This window comes from Rhipicephalus sanguineus, chromosome 3 (genome assembly GCF_013339695.2).
Source record: "Rhipicephalus sanguineus isolate Rsan-2018 chromosome 3, BIME_Rsan_1.4, whole genome shotgun sequence".
NCBI lineage: Eukaryota > Metazoa > Arthropoda > Arachnida > Ixodida > Ixodidae > Rhipicephalus > Rhipicephalus sanguineus.
The window spans coordinates 170539464-170563061 of record NC_051178.1 but is presented as its reverse complement, the minus strand read 5'-3'; the positions used below and the strand labels follow the sequence as shown (position 1 = coordinate 170563061).

General features: G+C 48.4%; 1 protein-coding gene across 1 annotated transcript; it reads right to left on the bottom strand.

The window, feature by feature from the left end:
- Window positions 1-1264: 1264 nt before the first annotated feature.
- Window positions 1265-3520, bottom strand: LOC119386090 (neprilysin-1). The gene has a single exon (XM_037653437.2). It carries the CDS (start codon window positions 3431-3433, stop codon window positions 1265-1267), a length of 2169 nt encoding a protein of 722 aa, XP_037509365.1. The 5' UTR covers window positions 3434-3520.
- Between the last annotated feature and the right edge of the window lie 20078 nt (window positions 3521-23598).

Genomic DNA, 23598 nt, shown 5'->3' with positions numbered 1-23598 from the left:
GAGACAACCGAAGCCACGCACGAAGCTCCCGCGTCGCTGCCTCCAGATAAGGAATCCAAAGCTCCCGTTCGCTCGCCTGGTTCGACAAACGTCGTGCCTAGCGTCGTGCCGGAGGCCCCCGCCGAAGCCAAAGCCGCAACGCCTCCAGAGTTAGTGAAACGTGCATCTCTTACGATTCGTACGGTGCCCGTACTAGAAAAGCAACACTGTGCCAGAGAAGCGGCATCGCAAATTGGCCCGGCGGACGCGGGCAACAAGGACGCCAAAGCGTCGCGCAGCCCGAGTTTGGCGTGGCGCAAGAATAAAGGGCGTTCGTTCCTCAGACGATCGTTGGACCAGTCACGAGACCGCACCGCGTCACCGTCTCCTCCTTCGACGTCCATGTCACCAGCCGCGGCCGCCATGCTTCGCGGAAAATGTAGGGGCAGCCTGGATACCGCGACTCTGTACGCTGTGAAACCTCGGGGCTCAACGTCCAAGCCCCACCTGTGGCACGAACTCTCGGCGGTCATGTCGCGTCCAGTGTTCGTCGGGATATCGACGCCCGAAATGGCCGGAGTCGTCGTGTTAATGGACGAAGACGAAATTGACGCGCAGCTGAACCACGTGTTACCAGCCGGCAGCCAGCTGCACCTCCGAGAACTTGACATTTCCGCGGGAAAACCTCGTGTCAACCGAAAGTAATGAAAAACGCGGCTAGCGAAAAGCGTTAAGCTGACATGTGAAGTCAGGTCGATGCGCTGTGATAACTACGTGGATACGATTTACTTAACGTGACGGATGTTGCATTGACATGATTTAACAAATTGTTCGTACGACATGAGTGATGTTTTGACGTGATTGAAGTTGTTCCGGCAATATGTCGGACAATGTATGGCAAGTTTCTCGTGCAACATGGCGACGTAGTGACATAATTTCGGAATTTACTCGTACGACATAAACCATGACGGGCGATGTCTTTTATGCGCTACGTACTTTATTGCATAAGAATTCGTTTTATATAAGGCATTTTCATTTTGCCAATTGTTTTCTTCGCATTTTAAATCAATTCACCTGTTCGAAGTGCTTATTATATGCGTCATGGTGTCCCCTTATAACGCAGCATTTTCACGTAAAATAAATTTGAAAAAAAAAATCGTGAATAATGCTCCGCCTTTTGGTGACCGGCGGATCAGTTTGTTTCAGATCTGCTGGCTTCAGCTAGGTCAGGAGCGAAACGCAGCGATGCGCAGCGAATGAGCTGTTCCGACGGCGTCCGTGGCGGCTACCACACCGCGCACCTACGCGCAGGATTCATGGCCGCTCCGGACTCGCATTCAAACGCGGCCGCAAACTCGGGCATGTTGAGAAGCGGCACGTTGCATCGCAGCTTGTCGGCGGGGTGCGTGGCAAGGCGCTGCGTCGTCGCCGAGGAAGGCCGCTCGATGCCGCAGAACTTGTAGCAGTAAGCGACGAAGAAGAGCTGCTCGTCTTCGAACGCTTCCAGGCCGCGCAGCTGCACGACGACGGGGGCTCGCTCTGCCGCGAGCACGTACGCGTCGTACGCGCAGCGGGCGCCACCGTTGTCGGCGGTGTTCTCTTCGAGCGTCACCGAGCCCGCATTCGCCGAAGAGGCGAGGCTTCGCATCTGCTCGACGAAGCAGGCGCTCGCCTCGCGGTACGCGGCGTTGGTTGCGTTGCTCCACCAGTCCTCGAAGCTGCCCACTTCGTCGTACAGCCGGCCGCTCACGTCGAAGCCGTGGATAATTTCGTGCGCCACAATAGCGCCTAGGCCGCCGTACGTGACCGACAGGGGTGCGCCCTGGGTGAAGAAAGGCAGCGCCAGCAACGCCGCGTTCACGTTGACCACGTTGAGGCTGTACACGTACATGGCGTTGACCCTGGAGTGCACCGTGGCAGAATCGCTGCGGCCGATGACGCCGTACACGGACAGCTCGTTGCTCTTGTGGTTGACCTCCACCAGCTGTACGACCAAGTCCAGGAAGCTGCTACTTCCGCCGCGCACGTCCGACAGGAGAGATTCGTACGCTTTGTCGAGGGTGGCGTCCGTCTCGATGTTCGGTATATTGAAGGCAATATTCTGGGCCTTCTGGACAGATATGTTCTTGGTGGGCGCGTCTATCCATTCGGCTTGGCGAACGCGGCGGTAGAAGACGCTCTTAATGTCCGACACGAGCTGCGTGAGTCGCTCGATGTCGGCGCGCTTGGCGAGTGACTGGGAGACGAACGAGTTCCACGTGTCGAGCATCAGATCGGCGAGCCACTGCTGGCACGTCCGCATCACTTCATCGGCGGGAATCTCCTTCTCGGCGCGCAGTACGATTTCTTGGACGTGGCGGATGTCGTAGATCGCCTGGCCGTACCTGAGCAGCACCCGAAGGGCCAGGTACGCCTTGATGTCTTCCGGGTATTCGTGGCCAAGAAAGTACGTCAGCAGCCGTCCTATGTACGCCGGGTGCTGCACGATGACCGACTTTTGCGGCGTCAGCGCAGCCTGAGTTGGGAGGTTCTTGTTCAACGCAGACATCCACTTTTGCCACGGAAAGTCCGCGCAAAGGTTTCCCAGGTCCTTCACCAAGTACGTGAGGAGAATGTGGTTTTGGTCCCGCAGACGCGCGATGTCCTGCTCCACGGCCACGAGGCGCCGCGCGAAGTCGCTGTACTCGCTTCTTCTGCCAAACAGGAATGCGAGGCTCACAATAAGCTTCTCGTAGAGCGACTTCTTCGCGTCCGTCAGTGTGCCCGGTATAAGCGGCGCCGGAAGGCCCAGCACGATGGCTCCTTTCTCCTTGCTCATCGACCTGACCGAGTACGAGAACAGCACGTCCACGTCCCATCTCATGGACAATGTGACCAACAGCTCCAGGAGGTCGGTAGCGTTGCCGCCTTGCGGAACTTCCTCGTCGGGCCAGGCCATGTTCATGTGCTTGAGGAACTTGCGCATCGAGACGACTCCGTTCCCCTCGGGCGTCAGAGACTTGGCGCAGGCGGCGTACACGACGGCCAGCTTGACGAACGAGCCACCAGTGCGGTTCCCGATGCTCTGGCGAAACGTTTTCCAGAGCGCGTCGTGGAGACGAGCGCGCACGCTCTGCTCGACCTCGTCGAAGACGCTCCGGCGCGACTCCAAGGGTCGGAGCGAGTGCGACCGACGCCAGCCGTCGCAGACGTAGGCGTAGAAGTCATCACACGGGTCCAGGTCTCCGTTGACGGAGGCGTTGATGAGCCTCGAGAGCGCCTGGCAGCTGCTCGATGCGCACACAACCTCGTCCATGACGTAGACGCGGCGCGAGAACACTCCCGGCAGGTATGCGGCCGCGCAGAACGAGGCCGACACGAAGAGCACTAGCGCGGCGCCGTACAAGAAGGGCTTCGCGTCCCGTCGTCGTCGGTGCTCGTGTTCCACTATGGAGACCTCAGCCTCTTCCTCCATCAAACGATACGCTCCGGGCGGCCGGGACGACGACCCTGGCGACGGGTTCGGCGCTGTGGCGTCCTGTTGTGTGCGAGTTCCAGCTGGGGCTTCTACCGCTGCTTGCGGTAGCTCCAGTTTTAGCCAGAAGTCCAGCTCTTCTAGAAAGGGTGCGGGCTGCCAAAAAAGAATACGTGGCACCTTCTCGTCGTCTTTCGCTTCTTCATGAAGTTGGTGTCGCGTGCGAGAAGCAGGTGCACGGTGAAGTCACGATGGTATCCTGCCACTAATATTGTTTCTTGACGGTGATTTGGTTAGGTATAATGAAAAACAAAAAAAACAAGTGTTATGTCGCTGAGACACATTTTAGTGGTATGAAAAACATTTAACGGTATCTCAAGGAAGTCTTTCTGTACGAAAAGTGAAGCAGGTGGTAAAGGATGAGGTAAAGCTGAATACACTCAGAAAATGTGAAACATTAGCGATAAACTAATGACAGCGAATAATGAAATGCAACGTGCTTTTACAATAGCTTATACCTTTTAGTTGTCCTATATAAACAGATGCAACTTGTTTTCGCTTTCTTTTCCTTTTCAAAGAACAAGAAGGGAAATCTGGGCTAGTTGGTTATAGTTCATTTTCGATCAGCCTACAGCTGATCGAAAACTTCAATAGGGCGATTTTGAAAGAAATTTTGAGGATAACAGGCAGTTTTAGAACAGGGTACTCAAAGCTTTGCCTGTGCATTTGTATTGGCTTGTCGCCAGTGCATATGCGTCACACGCAAGTCTCTTGGGTAAGCGTGTTATTTTTTAGAAATAGCACGCATACCCAAGGCCTGGGCATTCGATTCTAAAGCTCACTATTGTCGTCATTTTTGTTGTTGTTGTTGCGGCCTCATGTGTAAGTCGTGGCAAGAATATGAGTGCACGGCGAGAGAGAGAGAGAGAAAAACATTTATTTATGCAGGCCTAAAGGATCGTCCTCGTTGTGTGGAGCCCTTAGTTCAGGGTCCCATTGGCTCGCGCCACACTTCGTGCCCGCTGGATCAGCCGACGCTGTTCCTGCAGCTCAGAGCTGGCCAGCGCAGTCTCCCAGGAGGGATGTTAGGGTGAAGGAATAGGGCGGTGGAATCCGGTGGTGCGGGGTGTCGTGTGAGTGCGCGGAACAATGTCAGATATAGCAAGAAAAAACGTGCTTTCCTTATTTTCTTCAAATGAATTGTTCTTGTGCTGTTTTCAGCCTCAATATAACAAATGCTGTATGACTGCATGTGATCATTGCGGCAGTGACGAAGCCATCGAACACAACCTACGTCATTGCCCTCAGTACAGCTCCCAGAGACAGTCCCTCACAACAGTGTTGGCGCGCATCGACGCCCAGCCTTTTCTGAGCAATCAATCTTAGAATGCCGGAGAGATCGAGCCTCACGCCAGAAAGCGACGAAGGCGCTGTTGAAGTAGAAGCGACCAGCCTCGTTCAACGATTATGACACTCCGGTGTGTGAGTGTGTGTTTCTACTTACCTTCTTCCCTCTCTAATTCTTATTTTCCTTTTCTGTCTCCCCCTATCCCTTGCCCTGTGGAGGGTAGCAAACTAAATATTTATTTTCCGGTTAACATCTTTGCTTTTCCGCATTACATTTCTCTCTATCTCTGCGTTTACAGGGGGTCAGGACCCCTCAAGCGGTTCTCGCAGCTTTTACCTGTCCTCGTAACTCATTCTTGTTGCGGAATAAAATTTCATTTTCAATGAAGTCTGGTACCCTATTGTATAACTTAATGCATTACCAAGAGTGCAATATGTTTTCTGCCTTCAGATGTTACAGAAGGCGTAACATGCGCTCAATCTTATTATTTGCGTTAGCAACAGAACGGACAGCACCAAAAGAATTGTTCACAGAAACAATTAGAAACAGCCAGGCGAGGCAGACGCGCGTGGCATAGCTATTTTTTTGGTATGGATGGATGCTTTGAGCGAGGCCGACACTTGGGCTAAGGTGGCCACCTCGCGGTGTGTAAAGGTGTTGACGAAATTGCACTTATCCTATTGGAAACGCGCCGAATGGGACGGATGCGTAGCAACGACGCGTTGCAGGAGCTAATCGCGGAGGCCACGGTCATGATGCATTACTTCACTTTACCGCTGCCAGAGGGCGACATAAGTCCGCCGACCAAGAGCTCTGTGAGAGGAAAGTGTGAGATATAAAAAGCGCGTTTGTAAAGCCTCCAGGGTGTGTGACCGTGGCGCAGTGGATAACGGGCCCGGCATCTGTTGTCGTGGACCGAGAGGTAGTGGATTCGACTCCCGTTGACAAAAATTTTTTTCTTTACCATCCGATCGTGTGCATTTCTTCGACATCATTTCCGTGACGGAAATACGTCACTGAAGCCTCGGTGGACCCCGGCATAAAACACTTTTGTGTTAAAAAACATGCCGCATGAGAGCAAGCGCTTTCAAACGCATGACGCATTTTGCTCAGTGTTGACCGCTTCCCCCTTACAAGCCAGCGCGTTTTCATAACGCTGGAAGGTTGTCGACGCTTTCACCTTGTGCACGCTCCGCTGAGGTGCGAGACCTGCACCACCAGTGACGGCGTTGTTGATCACTCTTGCAGTCTACACTTGCTACATCCGGTCGGTGGCCCATCATGCCCCGACGTAACGCTTAACGCCTTTCTTTCGCGCTTACATCAAACTCGACACTGACATTCTTGTGTGTATTTTTTGTTGTTATTTCAGTTGCTGCTAAACGCGAAAAAAAGAAGATTTGGAGGCGGCTCCATTCCTTGAGTTTGGTGTCTGGTAGCGGACCGCGCACCTCGGCATTCGTTTGACCTGGCGTATTCCTTAAGTGTTTGAGAAAACAGAATCAAGTCAAGTTATGCTACAAATCACATGTATCCAATGTAACTCTTAACTTGAACGAGAACCATTCATTTTTATTTTTTTCGGAAGACTTTTTCTGAATATCCGAAAAACCGGAAGTGGGCGCTCGGCCGGAAGTGCATGGAGGAGAAACAAGAGTGTCACTCGGCGTTCGTGCCACTAAAAACAACTGAAGTTACGGTTAGTGCCCCAAAACGTGGTTCTCGAGTCGCTGCTGTATGCGGTGTCCACTCTTCGTAACGGGTTTAATGTTCAGCACCTGTTGCAGTCTTCAGTATCGAAGTGATTCTATTTCACCTCCAAATATAGTGTCTAGCCCACTCTCAAGGGTTTTCTAACGTCTCAAACTTTCGAGCCCTCGGCGAAATCATCAGAACGCACGCCATTCCGTCTTCGATACACGCGCTACTTCTAGAAAATGTATCCTTGCCTGTAAAGAATGCTCTGCCGCATAAAAGGTCAGCTTGCGGAAAAGCTTGACTTCCGTGCTCAATCGCTGCCAGTTGCCATTCCTGGTACATCGGGCCAGCATACCTTGCGCATTGCAGCACTTAACCATCGTAGAGTGAAATACAGACATTAGCAAAATAAGATAGGCTAAACCTTGGCCTCTCCTGAGCCTTAAATTCTACGCGCTTGCAAGACGCAAGACGCTCTGTTTGTTTTTTTCCCGTAAAGGCTGCTTCACTGCATCAAAACCAACGAAAAAAAAAAAATAGCGTCTATACCGCTCAATAACCGCTCTTCTTCCTGCTCCTCTTCTGCAATGTAGTGGATAAGCTGTTGTGGTGTTACTCCTTGCCAGGGGCGTAGCCAAGGGGGGGGGGGGGTTCAGCCCCCCCCCCCCCGAAATTTTTCAGTTTTGCTTGCGTATATATACACGCACACATACAAACGCACGCACGAACATACATAAAGTATGGTTGAACCCCCCCCCCCCCCCCCCCGAAAAAAATTTCTGGCTACGCCCCTGCTCCTTGCAGGTGGTGCTTCACCTGAAACGATGGAGGTGTTGTAACTTGCACGGCCCTATCAGCCGAACTATTTTTAATTATGGCATACGTGCTTCAACTGGGAGCGAGAAGAATTATGCAAGAGTAACGGATATTTTCTGTTCGACACAATGTAACTCTTTACAGAATCCGGTGATTGCAATTCATACAGTTAAACGCGGTGCGCTTATATGTGCTTGTTAAGAATACTGTTTTTGTTGCTTAATGCCCCGGAAATGGATAATCATTCAAAAGGAACGCTGTAATGGAGGACTGTACATTCGTTCGGATCAGCTGGTGTTCCTTAACGTCGACCTAAATGCAAGTTTATATGTATATATGTATAATGCATGTATATACTAAATGTGTATATACATTTAGTATATATGTAAAGATAATGAAATCGCCACTAGCGCGCCAAAACCGCGTCATTTAGAACATGACGGACAGGACATGTATGGCAAGGTTTTCATTTTACGACCTGTAATTTACGTTCGTCATGCACACATATCATTCCATGCCAATTTTGGTATATATCAGGTTGATGAAACGGCCGCGAGAGCACCAGGGCCGTGCCATGTAACTCAACACGTGCAAAACATACACGTCAAGCTTTTCATGTTACGACCTGTCGTTCAGGTTCTCCATACATTCCTGTCATGCCAAACCAATTTTGGTATATATCAAGTAAGCGAAACCACGTTTGCACAAAGTCGTAGGCGGATAGATAGATAGATAGATAGATAGATAGATAGATAGATAGATAGATAGATAGATAGATAGATAGATAGATAGATAGATAGATAGATAGATAGATAGATAGATAGATAGATAGATAGATAGATAGATAGATAGATAGATAGATAGATAGATAGATAGATAGATAGATAGATAGATAGATAGATAGATAGATAGATAGATAGATAGATAGATAGATAGATAGATAGATAGATAGATAGATAGATAGATAGATAGATAGATAGATAGATAGATAGATAGATAGATAGATAGATAGATAGATAGATAGATAGATAGATAGATAGATAGATAGATAGATAGATAGATAGATAGATAGATAGATGCAATGCTGTATCAGCTGCTGGGGCCCGCACCCGCCCACTACGAGGCCCTGGCCACCACCCCGGGCGACCACCTGACTTAACGTGTTGGATGCATTACCGCGTCTGCATCGACCGCTCCTGAATTTATCCAGGAAACCGAACTATTCTTCTTTATTTACCTTATGCTGTATGGCATACTGGGGCCAATAAAAAATATAACAGAGCTGCTTCTTATGTTTAATTTTATGAATAATATTATTTATCCTGCCTATTTTGTCACAAATTGAATCTTTCTATTTTTTACCGTATTAATTGCCCCAACTTGCATTGATCCCCTTGTGAAACTTATCATTTAACAGATTTATTGTATAAGCTTTTTGTAAATGTAGATCTTGTATTAGAAAGCCTAAACTTTCCTGCTGTATGCTCGACTTGGTCTAGTACAATACTTTTACTGCACAAATTCCTAGTATCTTTCTTCTGTCTGTGTGCAGGTGGCACATGGTTTGCTTGTTTGCTTCTTCCTTAGTGCTGACTCCTACCCACTATAGGGGATTGGCCATGAAGCCGCCGGTTAAAGTAAGTGAAAACATTAAGACAAAGGGAGGGAAAGAGGAAAATCCACGATTTAGAAATAGAAAATCGTAATTTTTAGTTTTTAGTCTTACGGAAAAATAAATAATAAAGTAAATCAATAATTTTTATGAATAAAAGAATAAAAAAGGTGCTAGGGTCTAGTTAGGTGACTCACTTCGGCGTCTTTCGTTTGAGTACCATCACAATCACGTATTCATGTATTGACAAACAAAAGCATTGTAATTGTTGTTATTAATATATGCGCCAGCATCGGACGAACCTCCGCTACAGCAGCAAATTTTCTGTGAACGCAAAATGCCGTGTCATGTCTGGCTGCGCATGTTGTAACGACAGTAAGACTTGCGAACCAAGCAGCACGTGACAAAATTCATATGTAAACAGAACACTCCAGAATAAAAGCGTGGTTCTAAATGTAAACTTCAATTTACTGACGTCTTGTTGCATTATTATCCTATCGTCAATGCGAAAGCGAATCTAATAGAAAAATGTTTCATTAACACCATTCGCCTTCTGGAAAGCTCGGAATTACTGACTAGAAGGTCGCGCGTAACACACGCAAGAAAATTGACAACATATGCGTTGTGCTTGTCATAATGATTTTCTTGTTTCTTTATTATATTTAGTTATTTAGCAGTTTAAAATGGGATTTATAAGGAATAGCTCTTCTTTATAGCGGACGCAGTAACATATAGGAGGATGTGAAAAAATTTAAAACCATAGGATCTCACCTACTCTTGGCCGATCCCCGTGAGTGGGTAGCTGCCAAAATTCCCAGGAGCATCATCATCATCTGCAGAATATACCAAAAGTAGCGGGAAGCGAGTCAAGCATGGCTTCCGTAAAACCGCGTCGAAAGAAAGACGAAGAAGAGGAGCCCCGGAGAGTGGTCGTAAGGGAGTCATGTCAGGGCCGCCGTCCCGGCCGACGCCACCGTCCAGGCCACAACCGGTCAGTCATGAGGGCGTTACCATCTCCGGGGTACGGGTGGCGCCGGTGCTTCAAGGGACGTGCAGCCAGGACCGCTGGCTCGCGACGGGACGCCCTCGCCTGGGCGGTCACATGTCGCCCGGGGGATCGTTCGCACTCAGCGCTTCGACCAGCCGGAGCAGCGGCAGCCCCGCGGCCGTCCACAGGACCCGCGCAGGGGGCCGCACCGACATGGCCGCCCAGGACAAAATTCACGCTGCGGGAAGTCGTTCGTCGTCCCGCGAGCACAGCGGCTCCAAAATTCAAGGCTCTTGCAGCTTCAGCGCCGGCTCCTGCAACGAGAGCTTCGGCGCCCACGTGCGCTCCTCCAGGCGCGCAGTGAAAGACGGCAGTGAGTTCATGTTTTCGCTGAGGAGCAGCAAGAGCCTCTCGAGCTCCGACGGGCCTTTGCAAGCTTCCATATTAGAACCAGACGGTATTAGCAGGCCGAGGCACCAGGACTCAACGCTGTCGGTGCACCTGAGGTCACCTCAATCGCCATCCGGCTCCGTCGAGTACACCTGTACCGTCTCGCCTTCGAGCACCGCGAACGTATTGCCCGGCTCGCCCCTCAGGAGACCCCTCCTGGACACGAAAGTGAGCACCAAAGTTGTCACGACCACCGTGGCGTGGACGCCGCCAGCGCATGCCATAGAGCTCACGCCACGAAGGTACAGCGCCTCTGGAAGGCTGCCAGGAGAAGTGCTCAAGACCGATAAACGTGAGGGCCAACATCGACGCTCTTTGACATTTACGGGTGCCCCCTTGATGGCGACAGTGCCGGAAAGCAGCGTACACGAGGGTGCCACCGTCGGATCCGCCATTCCGGAGTCGAACTCCGAGCAGCCTGAAGAACAAAGTGAGCTTCCGGAACCGAAGACGATGCAACCGCAGTGCTTAGAGCCCCGACTCGAACCCCCTGTGGAGGAAGCCAAGGAGACAGTGCGCGAGTCTTCAGTGGATGTACGGCTGAAACCAGGACCTGAGCCATCCAAATCGTCTGACGATATAGAAATGTCCGACGAGCCAGTAGTGAAGAGTGAAGGCCTTCAGGCCACATCGGAATACCACAGGAGATCTTCGGCAGGGCATGCATCGTCAATGGCACTGGTATTAAAAGACGAGCCAGCTCAAGACGCCACCACTAGAGGTGCTGCAAGATCTCAGCCACCTCCGGCGGAAGTTTCTGTTACCAAGGAAGTGCCACGTGAGTGCGGAAGTCGTGCTAATCATGCAGCAAGTGCTGTCACTTTGTGCGCCTCGTAATTATGCGTTACAGCTGTGGTTACAGTAGTGATACTCGTGCCGTTTAAACCAAACGTTTATGGAGAGAGTGGAAAGTACTTAACGACGCCAAGTGGCGAGTCAGGCAATAGTACTTCGCCACAAGTCAACGCTCTCACCTTTACGGCGAAGCTGCGTATAACTAGGCCATTCGTGACTCCACGAACAGTGACCCTCTCAACAGAAAAACCGTATCAGGTGTATGCCACAGAAATTGGGCAAACCTCACTACTCACCAGGGGTCCGCAAAAAATGAAAAAGTTGTCCGCGGGCGAAAAAGTATAAATCATTTATTAATCTTATTATTTATTAACAATTAAGTAAATAAATAAAAATAAAAAAGTTCAGCGCACTTCTGGCCGACGCAGATTGAGGTGGAATTGCTTTAAAGGAGCATACGCCGAAATCAAAAGGGGCTTTCTGTACTTTTTTTTTAATTCTGCGCCTTTCTGCGCCATTTATCAAAATTCCGCGTCACCTCTGGGCCGTGGGCTACACAGTTTCGTTCCTTATCCACCTACACAAAGTGTAATGGCCCATGAATTTTTATTTTATTTCTTGTTTCAGCCCGATCGGTCATAAAACACCTCTCTCTCTCTCTCTCTCTCTCTGTTATCTTTCCTGATGCGATATCAGGACATTTTTTTTACCTCGTTTGGTTCCTTCGCACGCCACGTTGCGCGACGTCTAGAGCGTGATCTTAAAAAAAGATTCTTAGAGCGTGGTGCCACGAATGTGCAGAGCTGCCGCCGGCAGGTGAATCTAGCCACGACAGACTATGTCGGTGTTAGATTTTTCAGAAGTAAGAATGACGACCGCGGGAGGGTTTCTAAATCTTGCGCGTCGCAAATTAGTGTTCAAAGAGACAAATAAGGACGAGAACTTTGATTATAAAAGTACTTGTTTCATTACTTCCCCTACGCAAAATGCCAGAGCACGCCTTGCTTCAAACGCGCCGCCAGCCTGAAAGGTAACCATCGAGTAACTTCCTTGCCCACCATTTTTATTCGCCGATATCTGACTGCGTTGACAACACGCGTTGTCACATGCTTCGCCATCATTTGATAAGCAGAGCTCATCAATATGCGGCTTAATGGTGAGCTGTCGGTTTTGACTTAAACTACCTTCCGCTGAAGTTTCCTACAGAAACAAAAGAACGGACTACGCAACCACGCCAGCGTGTAAATCCCATTTGTCGAGACACGATTCACATTCTCGACGCGCGGTCGAATACGCAGACAGACCCATCATGCCATAAGTCTTTCCCCCGCCCCTCCCCAATAGGGCGAGGCTAATCTGGTTTCCGGGTCATCGAAGGCTGACTTGGAATAATGCCGCAGCACTTGTGCTGTCCCGCGATTCATCTTCGGTCTATTCCACGCCAAACATCCCAGCCATTTCCGCGACAATCTCAAACGTGCTCGAAAAAAAAAAAAACCGTGGCGATTTATTGCATTGCAAACAGTGAATTGCTACGATATTTCGCAGCGAAAAAAATTTTCTTTACGTGGCAGCCTTCCGAATTTCGCATAATGTCGTCTGAGTGATCTTTGTCAGGAAATTCATCCTAGGAGTATGGTTTCTTGTTTCAACACTTAATTTGGTTTACATATTTAGCAAAGGCGTTTGCGTAAGGTGTTAGAAGCTCAATAATATTACTGCAAGGTTTTAGCCATATACTCCTGTAGAAATGTTGCCAAAATCTTTCATGTTCGCATTTCTTTTCCGCAATACTGCGCTATGTATGAATATCTGAGTAATCAATGCTTTGTAATAGTATGGAGAGCTGGGCGAGTTGGTTTGAGGACATTCTTGGAAACATTTCGGCGCGCGCACAAAAGACGGAAACGAAAGGCGAGAAGACAAACGGTCGCGCCCGTTTGTCTTCTCGCCTTTCGTTTCCGTCTTTTGTGCGCGCGCCGAAATGTTTCCAAGAATGTAATCAATGCTTACTCTGCACAAAGTATACTTTGCCTTAAAAACATTTTCAGCCCACTGAAGTTTGTAAATATTACGAGAAAAAATCAGTGTGAGAAAAACATTATTTTGTTCCACATTGAGATGCAATTTCCACCACGTGGTGCTCCTACTAAAAATCAGGTTTATACTTAAATCGAAAGCAAATAAATGGTTCTTCTCATGAGGCAAATGTTATCATTACGTTTTCTGTTCAATTTTTTTTTTAATTTCCCCACTGACGGCTACCTTCACATTTGTTCACGCGGCAGCTTCCTCATCCTATACAGAAAATCTATACAGACAACCTATATAGAAAATCGAAAAACTTTTTAATCTGGCTTTAAAAGAACGATGCAAAAAATACAGCAATACGTTAAACCCCGTATTAAGAAACGCGAAACGGGATTATTGTGAGTAATTAATAATTCAAGCCGGTAAGAATACATGAAAGTAGTGGCGTATACTTGACTCATGTCTAAATAAAACTAAATCTGCAACACATATTACTGGAACATGCCATGACGGCAAGACCCGCCACACTTCTGATGCCATTGCAAATGCTTTCATCTAGTATTTTTCTTGTCTCCCAACTCAACCCGGGCAATCACAGATTAACGACAGTCGGCGTCCATTGCAATCTTTTATCTTTTCCCAACCTGTCCAACTGAGCTTCGCGACACGAGTAAACGCTGTCCTGTTCACTTCTACTGCCCACGTTTTGTGGTGTGCTTCAACCTAATTTTTGAAAGATGGATATGAGTGCAAATCAGAGCAACCGACAGGAGGGGACAGAAGAGAGGACGCCATTGAAGTTCCCGATTGCCTTGAATAAGGAACATCAAAAATTATTTTCTTCCTTAAAACAACAACAAAAAAATATATGGTAAGACTTGCCATATAAGAAGAACTATTTATTTGCTTTCGAGTGAGGTATAAAGCTGATTTTTAGTAGGAGCAGCACGTGGTGTAAATTGTGTCTCAATGTGGAACAAAATGACGTTTTCCACAGATCCGTGATTTTTTTTCTGGTAATATTTACAAACCTCAGTGGACTGACAATGTTTTTAACGCAAAGTATACCTTGCGTAGAGTAAGTATTGATTACTCAGATATTCGTATATCGTGCAGTATTGAGAGAAAAACGCAAACATAGAAGGTTTTGGGAAGATTTCTAGAAGAGTATATAGCAAAAATATTGCAGTAACATTATTGAGCGGCCAACACCTCACACAAACGCCTTTGCTTAATATGTAAGCAAAATAATGTGTTGAAACAAGAAATGACACTCGTATAGACAAAATTTTCGGACTAAGATCACTCAATGGCATCATGCAAAACTCTGAAGACTCCAACGCCAACAATTTTTGTTTGTCTTCGAAATATTGCCACGCGCATTTATAGCTTTATTTTGATATGTTCGGGTTTCAGCCGCAAGAACTTATCAAGGCTAGGCGCAGACCACGCCGCAACGTTTGGGAAGCTTCGCGATTCTTTGAGGTCATTCTGTTGAGCTTACGCGCAGGACGCGAATAGTCAAGTTTATTCGAGAGCTTACGCGAGCACCAGCGATATTTCTGCAAGGTTCGATGATTGTTGTATAAAAGAGGACGCGTTCCGCCAATGATCAGATTACCGACGGCCGAAGCTCTGTTCGCCATTATCAGTGCACGGCGCGAAGTGCTTGTACCATGACTACTCATTTTCCGGGCACAAGTTCGCCCGAATAAAGAGTTTCGTCATGAACACGCCGACTTCTACCTTCCTCAACGTCACAACCACGTGACAATATTCTAGCACTTCAATGTTTTTAATTCAATGAATCCCCACAGTTTTTTTAATCGGTACATGCTTGAAGCGGCAGCCAAAATGGCTGGAACGTTTGGCTTGGGATGACACTTAACCGATTCACTTTACTGCAAAATTCAGCACGAAAAGCTGTGTTTTGTATGTGCACTCACACTATACCGTTAGAAGTTTCAATGGGAAATTAGCGTATGTAAGCACATTTAACTGCCATAGTTCTAGTAGAACTTGTACCACCTTTTCATGCACGACCAAAATCATAGAAACCGTTACACGTAGAAGGGAGAATCGCTTATGTCAAAAAGGTTCCTCATTCTGTATAACTGAGCAAAGCCGCGAAATTATTTTGGATTTAAGTTGAGCTTTCTAACGTTCTGTCTAGATTACACGGTATTCGTTTGTTTGACGCAACGGCAGAATTTTTGGTTTTGATATTTTTCGGATAAGGCGAACAAAAAGAACACTGTCGGATTTTCCGAACCATTCAAAGTCACTGTAGCTTTCTTAATATTCAAACACAACTTGTTTTCCTCTGCAGCTGCTGGAGTGTCGGAGGAAGATGCTTCTGCTCCCGTTCCCACGGCCAAAATTGGTGTACGCGTTTCTGAACCGGATTATCAGTCGAGGGCCCTTCTTAGCAAGCGCGGTCGCAACGAAACTGAAGCGACTGAGGCGACAGTTGGAGCACCTGTACTTTCAGCAGACCAACTCGAAAGTAAGCGAGAAGAAAGGAAGAAGATGGACGCGTCGGCGCTTGTTGAAATCGACAAGGAACATAGATCGATCCGAGCTGCACACGACGCAGCTACCAAGGAAACGCCGGTTTTTATGGGAACTCTCTTCGGACCAGAGGAACACGTAATGGATGATGATGTAAAGACAACACTTAGCCCAGCAACAGTCATAGAGGCACCGCCTAGCCACGAAGGACTGAAATCTGAAGAAGAGGAAGAAACCGTGAAACGAATCGAAACCAAAGCATTCGACAGTAAAAGTTTAGAAGAAGCTTCAGCTCGCTCAGGAAAACGCAAAAGTGAGGAACCGACTGAAGATACAAATGCTGAAGAAATTTTTGCTGAAGCTGAAACATATTTGCATGGAATTACAGCGGCAGAGCCAACAGAACGTCAGAGTCGCGAAAGAACATCTCCAGAACAGGAGCCTCAAGCGGAGCCTAAAACAACCGTTTCCGACGAAATTCAAGCCCAACCTGAATTAGCTACAAGAGCTCTAAGAAGTGCTACCCAAATGGAGGCTAAAGCTGCAGAGGTTGGCAGACGTGAGCAACGAGGTGTGGCTCAAGAAGCCATGGATAGACATTCAGGGCATGCTCTAAGGGTTGTACCAGAGTACGAAGGTGCGCCGCCGAAGAGAACTCAGGTCGCCGATACCGCGAGAGAATTGGCGGAAGCGCAACAAGCTCAAGCACAAACGAAAATCGCTCAAGAAGTTCTACCCGACCGTGGAGTAAGCACGTCACCTGCAGAAGATATGACAAAGGAAGAAAATAGAATTTCTGGCGAACCAACCATTGCAGCGCGAACAGGCGAACCTGAAGCCAAAGCAGACATTCGGTTACCTGAAATTACCAATGAGCAGTTCATTTACCCAATGACGACCGGAGGGCTATTAGAGGGTGACAGCAGGATTACGGATCACGCAAAACCTGAAAAAATTCAATCGAGAGAGGCAGGTTCACTTGTCGGATCTTGTACATTAATTGATATATCTGGGGAGGCCAGAACATTGGGGGAAGTAAGCGAAGCTCAAGAAGAAATCAAAGCAACTGAGGAACTGGAAATTCCCACTGAAGAAACAGCAGCCGCAGCGGAAGCACGAGTGCAATCTTCAGCTCCCATTGAGGCTGCTGCTGCAGCACGAACTGTCCGGCGAGAACCTATCGCCGATATCCAACCACCTGAAATAGCAGATGAGCATTCCATGCACTCAAGGGTGACGGGAGGGCTACTCGGAAGAGACAGAAGCATTGCTGAACACGCAGAACATGAAAAAATCAAAGTAGCCGTTGTAGGGCCCGTAAGTGGACCTTCTAAGTTTGCCAATGTATCAAGAGAGACGAGAGCATTGGTAGAAGTAGGTAAACGGCAAAAAGAAGCAACAGAAACTGATGAAATAAAAATGGGGGCTGAAGGAGCAGCATATGCCGGTGAAAGTGAAGAGCAAGTACAAAATAAGGCTCCAGTTGCATCTACGGCTACAGCGGTAAATGTAGAGCGTAAACCCAAAGAATATATGAAGCAGCCTGAGATAGGACATCAGCATCCCATGCACCCAATGGCGACGGGAGGGCTGCTCGAAAGGGACAATAGCGCTACTGAACATGCAGAACATGAAGAAGTCAAAGTAGCGGTGGTCGGGCCCGTCGCTGGACCTTGTCAATATGTGAATACATCAAGAGAGTCAACAGCATTGGTAGAAGTAGGTAAACGACAAGAACAAGCAGCAGAATCTCGTCAAATTAAAGCGAGCGCTGAAGGAGCAGTGCGTGCCGGTGAAATTGAAACACAAGTACAACATGGCGCTGCTGATGCGTCTACGGCAACAGCGGAAACTGTAGAGCCTAACCCCAAGGGACATATCCAGCCACCTGAGATAGGAGATGATCATTCCTTGCACCCAAGGGCGACGGGAGGCCTACTCGAAAGCGACAGCAGCAGTGCTGAACCTCCAGAACTTCAAGAAATAAGAGCTCCAGTTGCAGGATCAATTGTCGAACCTCGTCACTTAGTGCATATGCCTGACGAGGAAAGAGATTTGGTGGAATTTAGTGAACCGCACGGAGAGGCCAGAAGAACTGCAGTAACTAAACCAGCCACTGAAGGAGAAACAGCCACAGCGGAAGGTTCCAACCGCGTGGAAGTTAAAGCACCTGTTGAGTCTGCGGCTGATGCTGAAACTTTTAGGCATGAATCCAAACTAGAAACAAAGCAACCTGCAATTCAAGACTTCTTTCTGCAACCTAGGGCGACGGGCGGCCTTCTCGAAGAGGACAGCGCGATTATCGAACATACCAAAACTGAAAAGACCAAAGCTGTCGTGGCGGGAGCAGTTGTCGAACCTTGTCACATAGGTCATACACCTGAAAAGACGGCAGCTTTGGTGGAGCTTGATGAACCGCACGGAGAAATAAGACCTTCAGTAACTGAACCAACCGTTGAACAAGAAGCTGAAACATTTAAGCGCGAACCCAAACACGACACTTGGCAGCCTGAAATTCACGCGATCTTTCTTCAACCTATGGCAACAGCAGGCTTATTAGAACGGGACAGCAAGGTTGTGGAGCATGGCCCAACTGAAGAGACCAAAGCTGCCTTGACAGGATCAGTTGTCCAACCTTTTCACTTAGTACATATACTTGAAGACAAAAGAGCATTGGTAGAAGCTGGTAAACGGCAAGGAGAAGACCGAACTCCAGTAACTGAACCAACCGCTGAAAGACAAGCTCAGACTTTTAAGTGTGAACCTAAACTCGATACTCGGCCGCCTGAAATTGAGGACGAGTTCTTTCTTCAACCTAAGGTGACGGGAGGTCTACTCGAAGGAGACAGCACAATTATAAAGGATGCCAAACAAGAAGAGACGAAAGGTGAAGTGGCAGCGTCCATTGTACAACCTTATCGCTTGGTACATGTACCTGAAGCGACAAGAGAGATTGTGGAAGTTGGTGAACCGCAAGGACAAGCCGTAACTACTGCAACTGAACCAACCGATGAAGGAGAAGCTGAAACTGTTAAGCGTCAACCCAAAGTCGATACAGGGACACTTGAAACTGACGACGAATTCTTTCTTCAACCTAGGGCAACGGGAGGCCTACTCGAAGCGGACAGCATTATTATGGAGAATGCCAAACCTGAAGAGACAAAAGGTGACGCGGTAGTGTCCGTTGTCGAACCTTATCACTTTGTATATATACCTGAAGGGACATTAGCGTTGGTGGAAGTTGGTGAACCGCAAGAAGTCAGAACTCTAGTAAGTGAAAAACCCTCGGAGGGAGAAGCCGAAACTGTTAGGCGTGAACCCGAACTCAATACTCGGTGGCCCGAAATAGAGGACGAACTCTTTCTTGAACCTAGGGCGGCTGGAGGCCTACTCGAAGGGGATATCGCTGGTATGGAGCACGCCAGTTCTGAAGAGACCAATGCTGCCATGACTGGATCATTTGTCGAACCTTGTCGCTTACTTCATATACCTGAAGAGACAAGAGCATTAATCGATGTTGGTGAATCGCAAGGAGAAGCCAGAAGAACTGCATCATCTGAACCAACTGCTCAGGGAGCACATGAAACAGTTATGCGTGAACCCAAATTCGATAGTCGGCCACCTGAACTTCAGAACGAGTTCTTTCTTGAACCTAGGGCGGCGGGAGGCCTTCTCGACGAGGACATCACGATTATGGAGCACATCATATCTGAAGAGGCTGAAGCGCCACTGGCAGGCTCAGTTGTCGAACTTTGTGTTTTAGTAAATATCCCTGAAGAGAAAACAGTGTTGGAGGAAGTTGGTGAACCACAAGGAGAAGCCAGAACTCCTGTAACTGAACCAACCGCTGAAGGAGAAGCTGAAACGGTTAAGTGTCAACCTAAAGTCAATACAGGGTTGCATGAAACTATGGACGAATTATTTCTTCAACCTGGGGCAAGGGGAGGCCTACTCGAAGCGGACAGTATTATTATGGAGAATGCCAAACCCGAAGAGACAAAAGGTGACGCGACAGTGTCCGTCGTCGAACTTTATAACTTAGTACAGACACCTGAAGCGACAAGAGGGTTGGTGGAAGATGGTGAACTGCAAGAAGAAGCCAGAACTGAACCAACCGCTGAAGCAGAAGCTAAAAGTGTTGTACGTGAATGCATTGTCGATACTCGGCCGCCTGAAACTGAGGACGAGTTTTTTCTTCAGCCTAGGGTGACGGGAGGACCACTCGAAGGGGACAGCGTTGTTATGGAGCGTGACAATTCTGAAGAGACCAATGCTGCCTTGACTGAATCCTTTGTCGAACCTCGTCACTTAGTTCATATACCTGAAGAGACAAGAGCATTAGTCGATGTTGATGAATCGCAAGCCAAAAGAGCTGCAGCATCTGAACCAACTGCTCAGGGAGCAGATGAAACAATTAGGCGGGGACCCAAATTCGATACTCGGCCACCTGAACTCCAGGACGAGTTCTTTCTTGAACCTAGGGTGGCAGGAGGCCTGCTCGACGAGGACATCACGATTATGGAGCATGCCAAATCTGAAGAGGCTGAAGCGCCAGTGGCAGGCTCAGTTGTCGAACTCTGTGTTTTAGTAAATATCCCTGAAGAGACAACAGTGTTGGAGGTAGTTGGTGAACCGCAAGGAGAAGCCAGAATTCCAGTAACTGAACCAACCGCTGAAGGAGAAGCTGAAACTGTTAGACATGAACCCCAAGTGGATACCGGGCAGCCTGAAACTAAGGACGAGTTCTTTCTTCAACCTAGGGCAACGGGAGGCCTACTCGAAGGGGACAGCATTGTTATAGAGAATACCAAACCCGAAGAGACAAAAGGTGACGCGGCAGTGTCCGTCGTCGAACCTTATCACTTAGTACAGACACCAGAAGCGAGAAGAGGGTTGGTAGAAGTTGGTGAACCGCAAGGAGAAGCCAGAACTGAACCAACCGCTGAAGCAGAAGCTAAAACTGTTGTACGTGAATGCATCGTCGATGCTCGGTCGCCTGAAACTGAGAACGAGTTTTTTCTTCAGCCTAGGGTGACGGGAGGCTTACTCGATGGGGACAGTGCTGTTATGGAGCATGTCAATTCTGAAGAGACCAATGATGCCTTGACTGGATCATTTGTCGAACCTTGTCGCTTACTTCACATACCTGAAGAGACAAGAGCATTAATCGATGTTGGTGAATCGCAAGGAGAAGCCAGAAGAACTGCATCATCTGAACCAACTGCTCAGGGAGCACGTGAAACAGTTAGGCGTGAACTCAAATTTGATAGTCGGCCACCTGAACTTCAGGACGAGTTCTTTCTTGAACCTAGGGCGGCGGGAGGCCTGCTCGACGAGGACATCACGATTATGGAGCACACCATATCTGAAGAAGCTGAAGCGCCAGTGGCAGGCTCAGTTGTCGAACTTTGTGTTTTAGTAAATATCCCTGAAGAGACAACAGTGTTGGAGGAAGTTGGTGAACCGCAAGGAGAAGCCAGAACTCCTGTAACTGAACCAACCGCTGAAGGAGAAGCTGAAACGGTTATGTGTCAAACTATAGTCGATACAGGACCGCTTGAAACTGAGGACGAATTATTTCTTCAACCTGGGGCAACGGGAGGCCTACTCGAAGCGGACAGCATTATTATGGAGAATGCCAAACCCGAAGAGACAAAAGGTGACGCGGCAGTGTCCGTTGTCGAACCTTATCACTTTGTATATATACCTGAAGTGACATTAGCATTGGTGGACGTTGGTGAACCGCAAGAACAAGTCAGAACCCTCGTAAGTGAACAAACCTCGGATGGAGAAGCTGAAACTCTTAAGTGTGAACCCAAACCCAATACTTGGTGGCCCGAAATAGAGGACGAACTCTTTCTTGAACCTAGGGCGGCTGGAGGCCTACTCGAAGGGGATATCGATGTTGTGGAGCATGCCAGTTCTGAAGAGTCCAATGCTGCCGTGACTGGATCATTTGTCCAACCTTGTCGCTTACTTCATATACCTGAAGTGACAAGAGTATTAGTCGATGTTGGTGAATCGCAAGGAGAAGCCAGAAGAGCTGCAGCATCTGAACCAACTGCTCTGGGAGCAGCTGAAACAGTTAGGCGTGAACCCAAATTCGACACTCGTCCACCTGAACTTCAGGACGAGTTCTTTCCTGAACCTAGGGCGGCGGGAGGCCTGCTCGAGGAGGACATCACGATTATGGAGCCCGCCAAATCTGAAGAGGCTGAAGCGCCAGTGGCAGGCTCAGTGGTCGAACTTTGTATTTTAGTAAATATCCCTGAAGAGACAACAGTATTGGAGGAAGTTGGTGAACCGCAAGGAGAAGCCAGAACTCCAGTAACTGAACCAACCGCTGAAGAAGCTGAAACTGTTAGACGTGAACCCCAAGTGCATACCAGGCAGCCTGAAGATAAGGATGAGTTCTTTCTTCAACCTAGGGCAACGGGAGGCCTACTCGAAGGGGACAGCAGTATGGAGAATACCAAACCCGAAGAGACAAAAGGTGACGCGGCAGTGTCCGTCGTCGAACATTATAACTTAGTACAGACACCTGAAGCGACAAGAGGGTTGGCGGAAAATGGTGAACCGCAAGGAGAAGCCAGAACTGAACCAACCGCTGAAGGAGAAGCTAAAACAGTTATACGTGGATTCAATGTCGATGCTCGGCAGCCTGAAACTGAGGACGAGTTTTTTCTTCAGCCTATGGTGACGGGAGGCCTACTCGAAAGGGACAGCGCTGTTATCGAGCATGCCAATTCTGAAGAGACCAATGCTGCCTTGACTGAATCATTTGTCGAAACTTGTCACTTAGTTCATATGCCTGAAGAGACAAGAGAATTAGTCGATGTTGGTGAATCGCAAGACGCCAGAAGAGCTGCAGCATCTGAACCAACTGCTCCGGGAGCAGATAAAACAGTTAGGCGTGAACCCAAATTCGATACTCGGCCACCTGAACTCCAGGACCAGTTCTTTCTTGAACCTAGGGTGGCAGGAGGCCTGCTCGACGAGGACATCACGATTATTGAGCATGCCAAATCTGAGGAGGCTGAAGCGCCAGTGGCAGGCTCAGTTGTCGAACTTTGTGTTTTAGTAAATACCCCTGAAGAGACAACATGTGTTGGAGGAAGTTGGTGAACCGCAAGGAGAAGCCAGAACTCCTGTAACTGAACCAACCGCTGAAGGAGAAGCTGAAACGGTTAAGTGTCAAACTATAGTCGATACAGGACCGCTTGAAACTGAGGACGAATTATTTCTTCAACCTGGGGCAACGGGAGGCCTACTCGAAGCGGACAGCATTATTATGGAGAATGCCAAACCCGAAGAGACAAAAGGTGACGCGGCAGTGTCCGTTGTCGAACCTTATCACTTTGTATATATACCTGAAGTGACATTAGCATTGGTGGACGTTGGTGAACCGCAAGAACAAGTCAGAACCCTCGTAAGTGAACAAACCTCGGATGGAGAAGCTGAAACTCTTAAGTGTGAACCCAAACCCAATACTTGGTGGCCCGAAATAGAGGACGAACTCTTTCTTGAACCTAGGGCGGCTGGAGGCCTACTCGAAGGGGATATCGATGTTGTGGAGCATGCCAGTTCTGAAGAGTCCAATGCTGCCGTGACTGGATCATTTGTCCAACCTTGTCGCTTACTTCATATACCTGAAGTGACAAGAGTATTAGTCGATGTTGGTGAATCGCAAGGAGAAGCCAGAAGAGCTGCAGCATCTGAACCAACTGCTCTGGGAGCAGCTGAAACAGTTAGGCGTGAACCCAAATTCGATACTCGTCCACCTGAACTTCAGGACGAGTTCTTTCCTGAACCTAGGGCGGCGGGAGGCCTGCTCGAGGAGGACATCACGATTATGGAGCCCGCCAAATCTGAAGAGGCTGAAGCGCCAGTGGCAGGCTCAGTGGTCGAACTTTGTA

What these genes read in the sequence shown, in the direction of transcription:
- LOC119386090 (XM_037653437.2), bottom strand. Translation starts at nt 3,433, where the DNA reads ATGGAGGAAGAGGCTGAGGTCTCCATAGTGGAACACGAGCACCGACGA.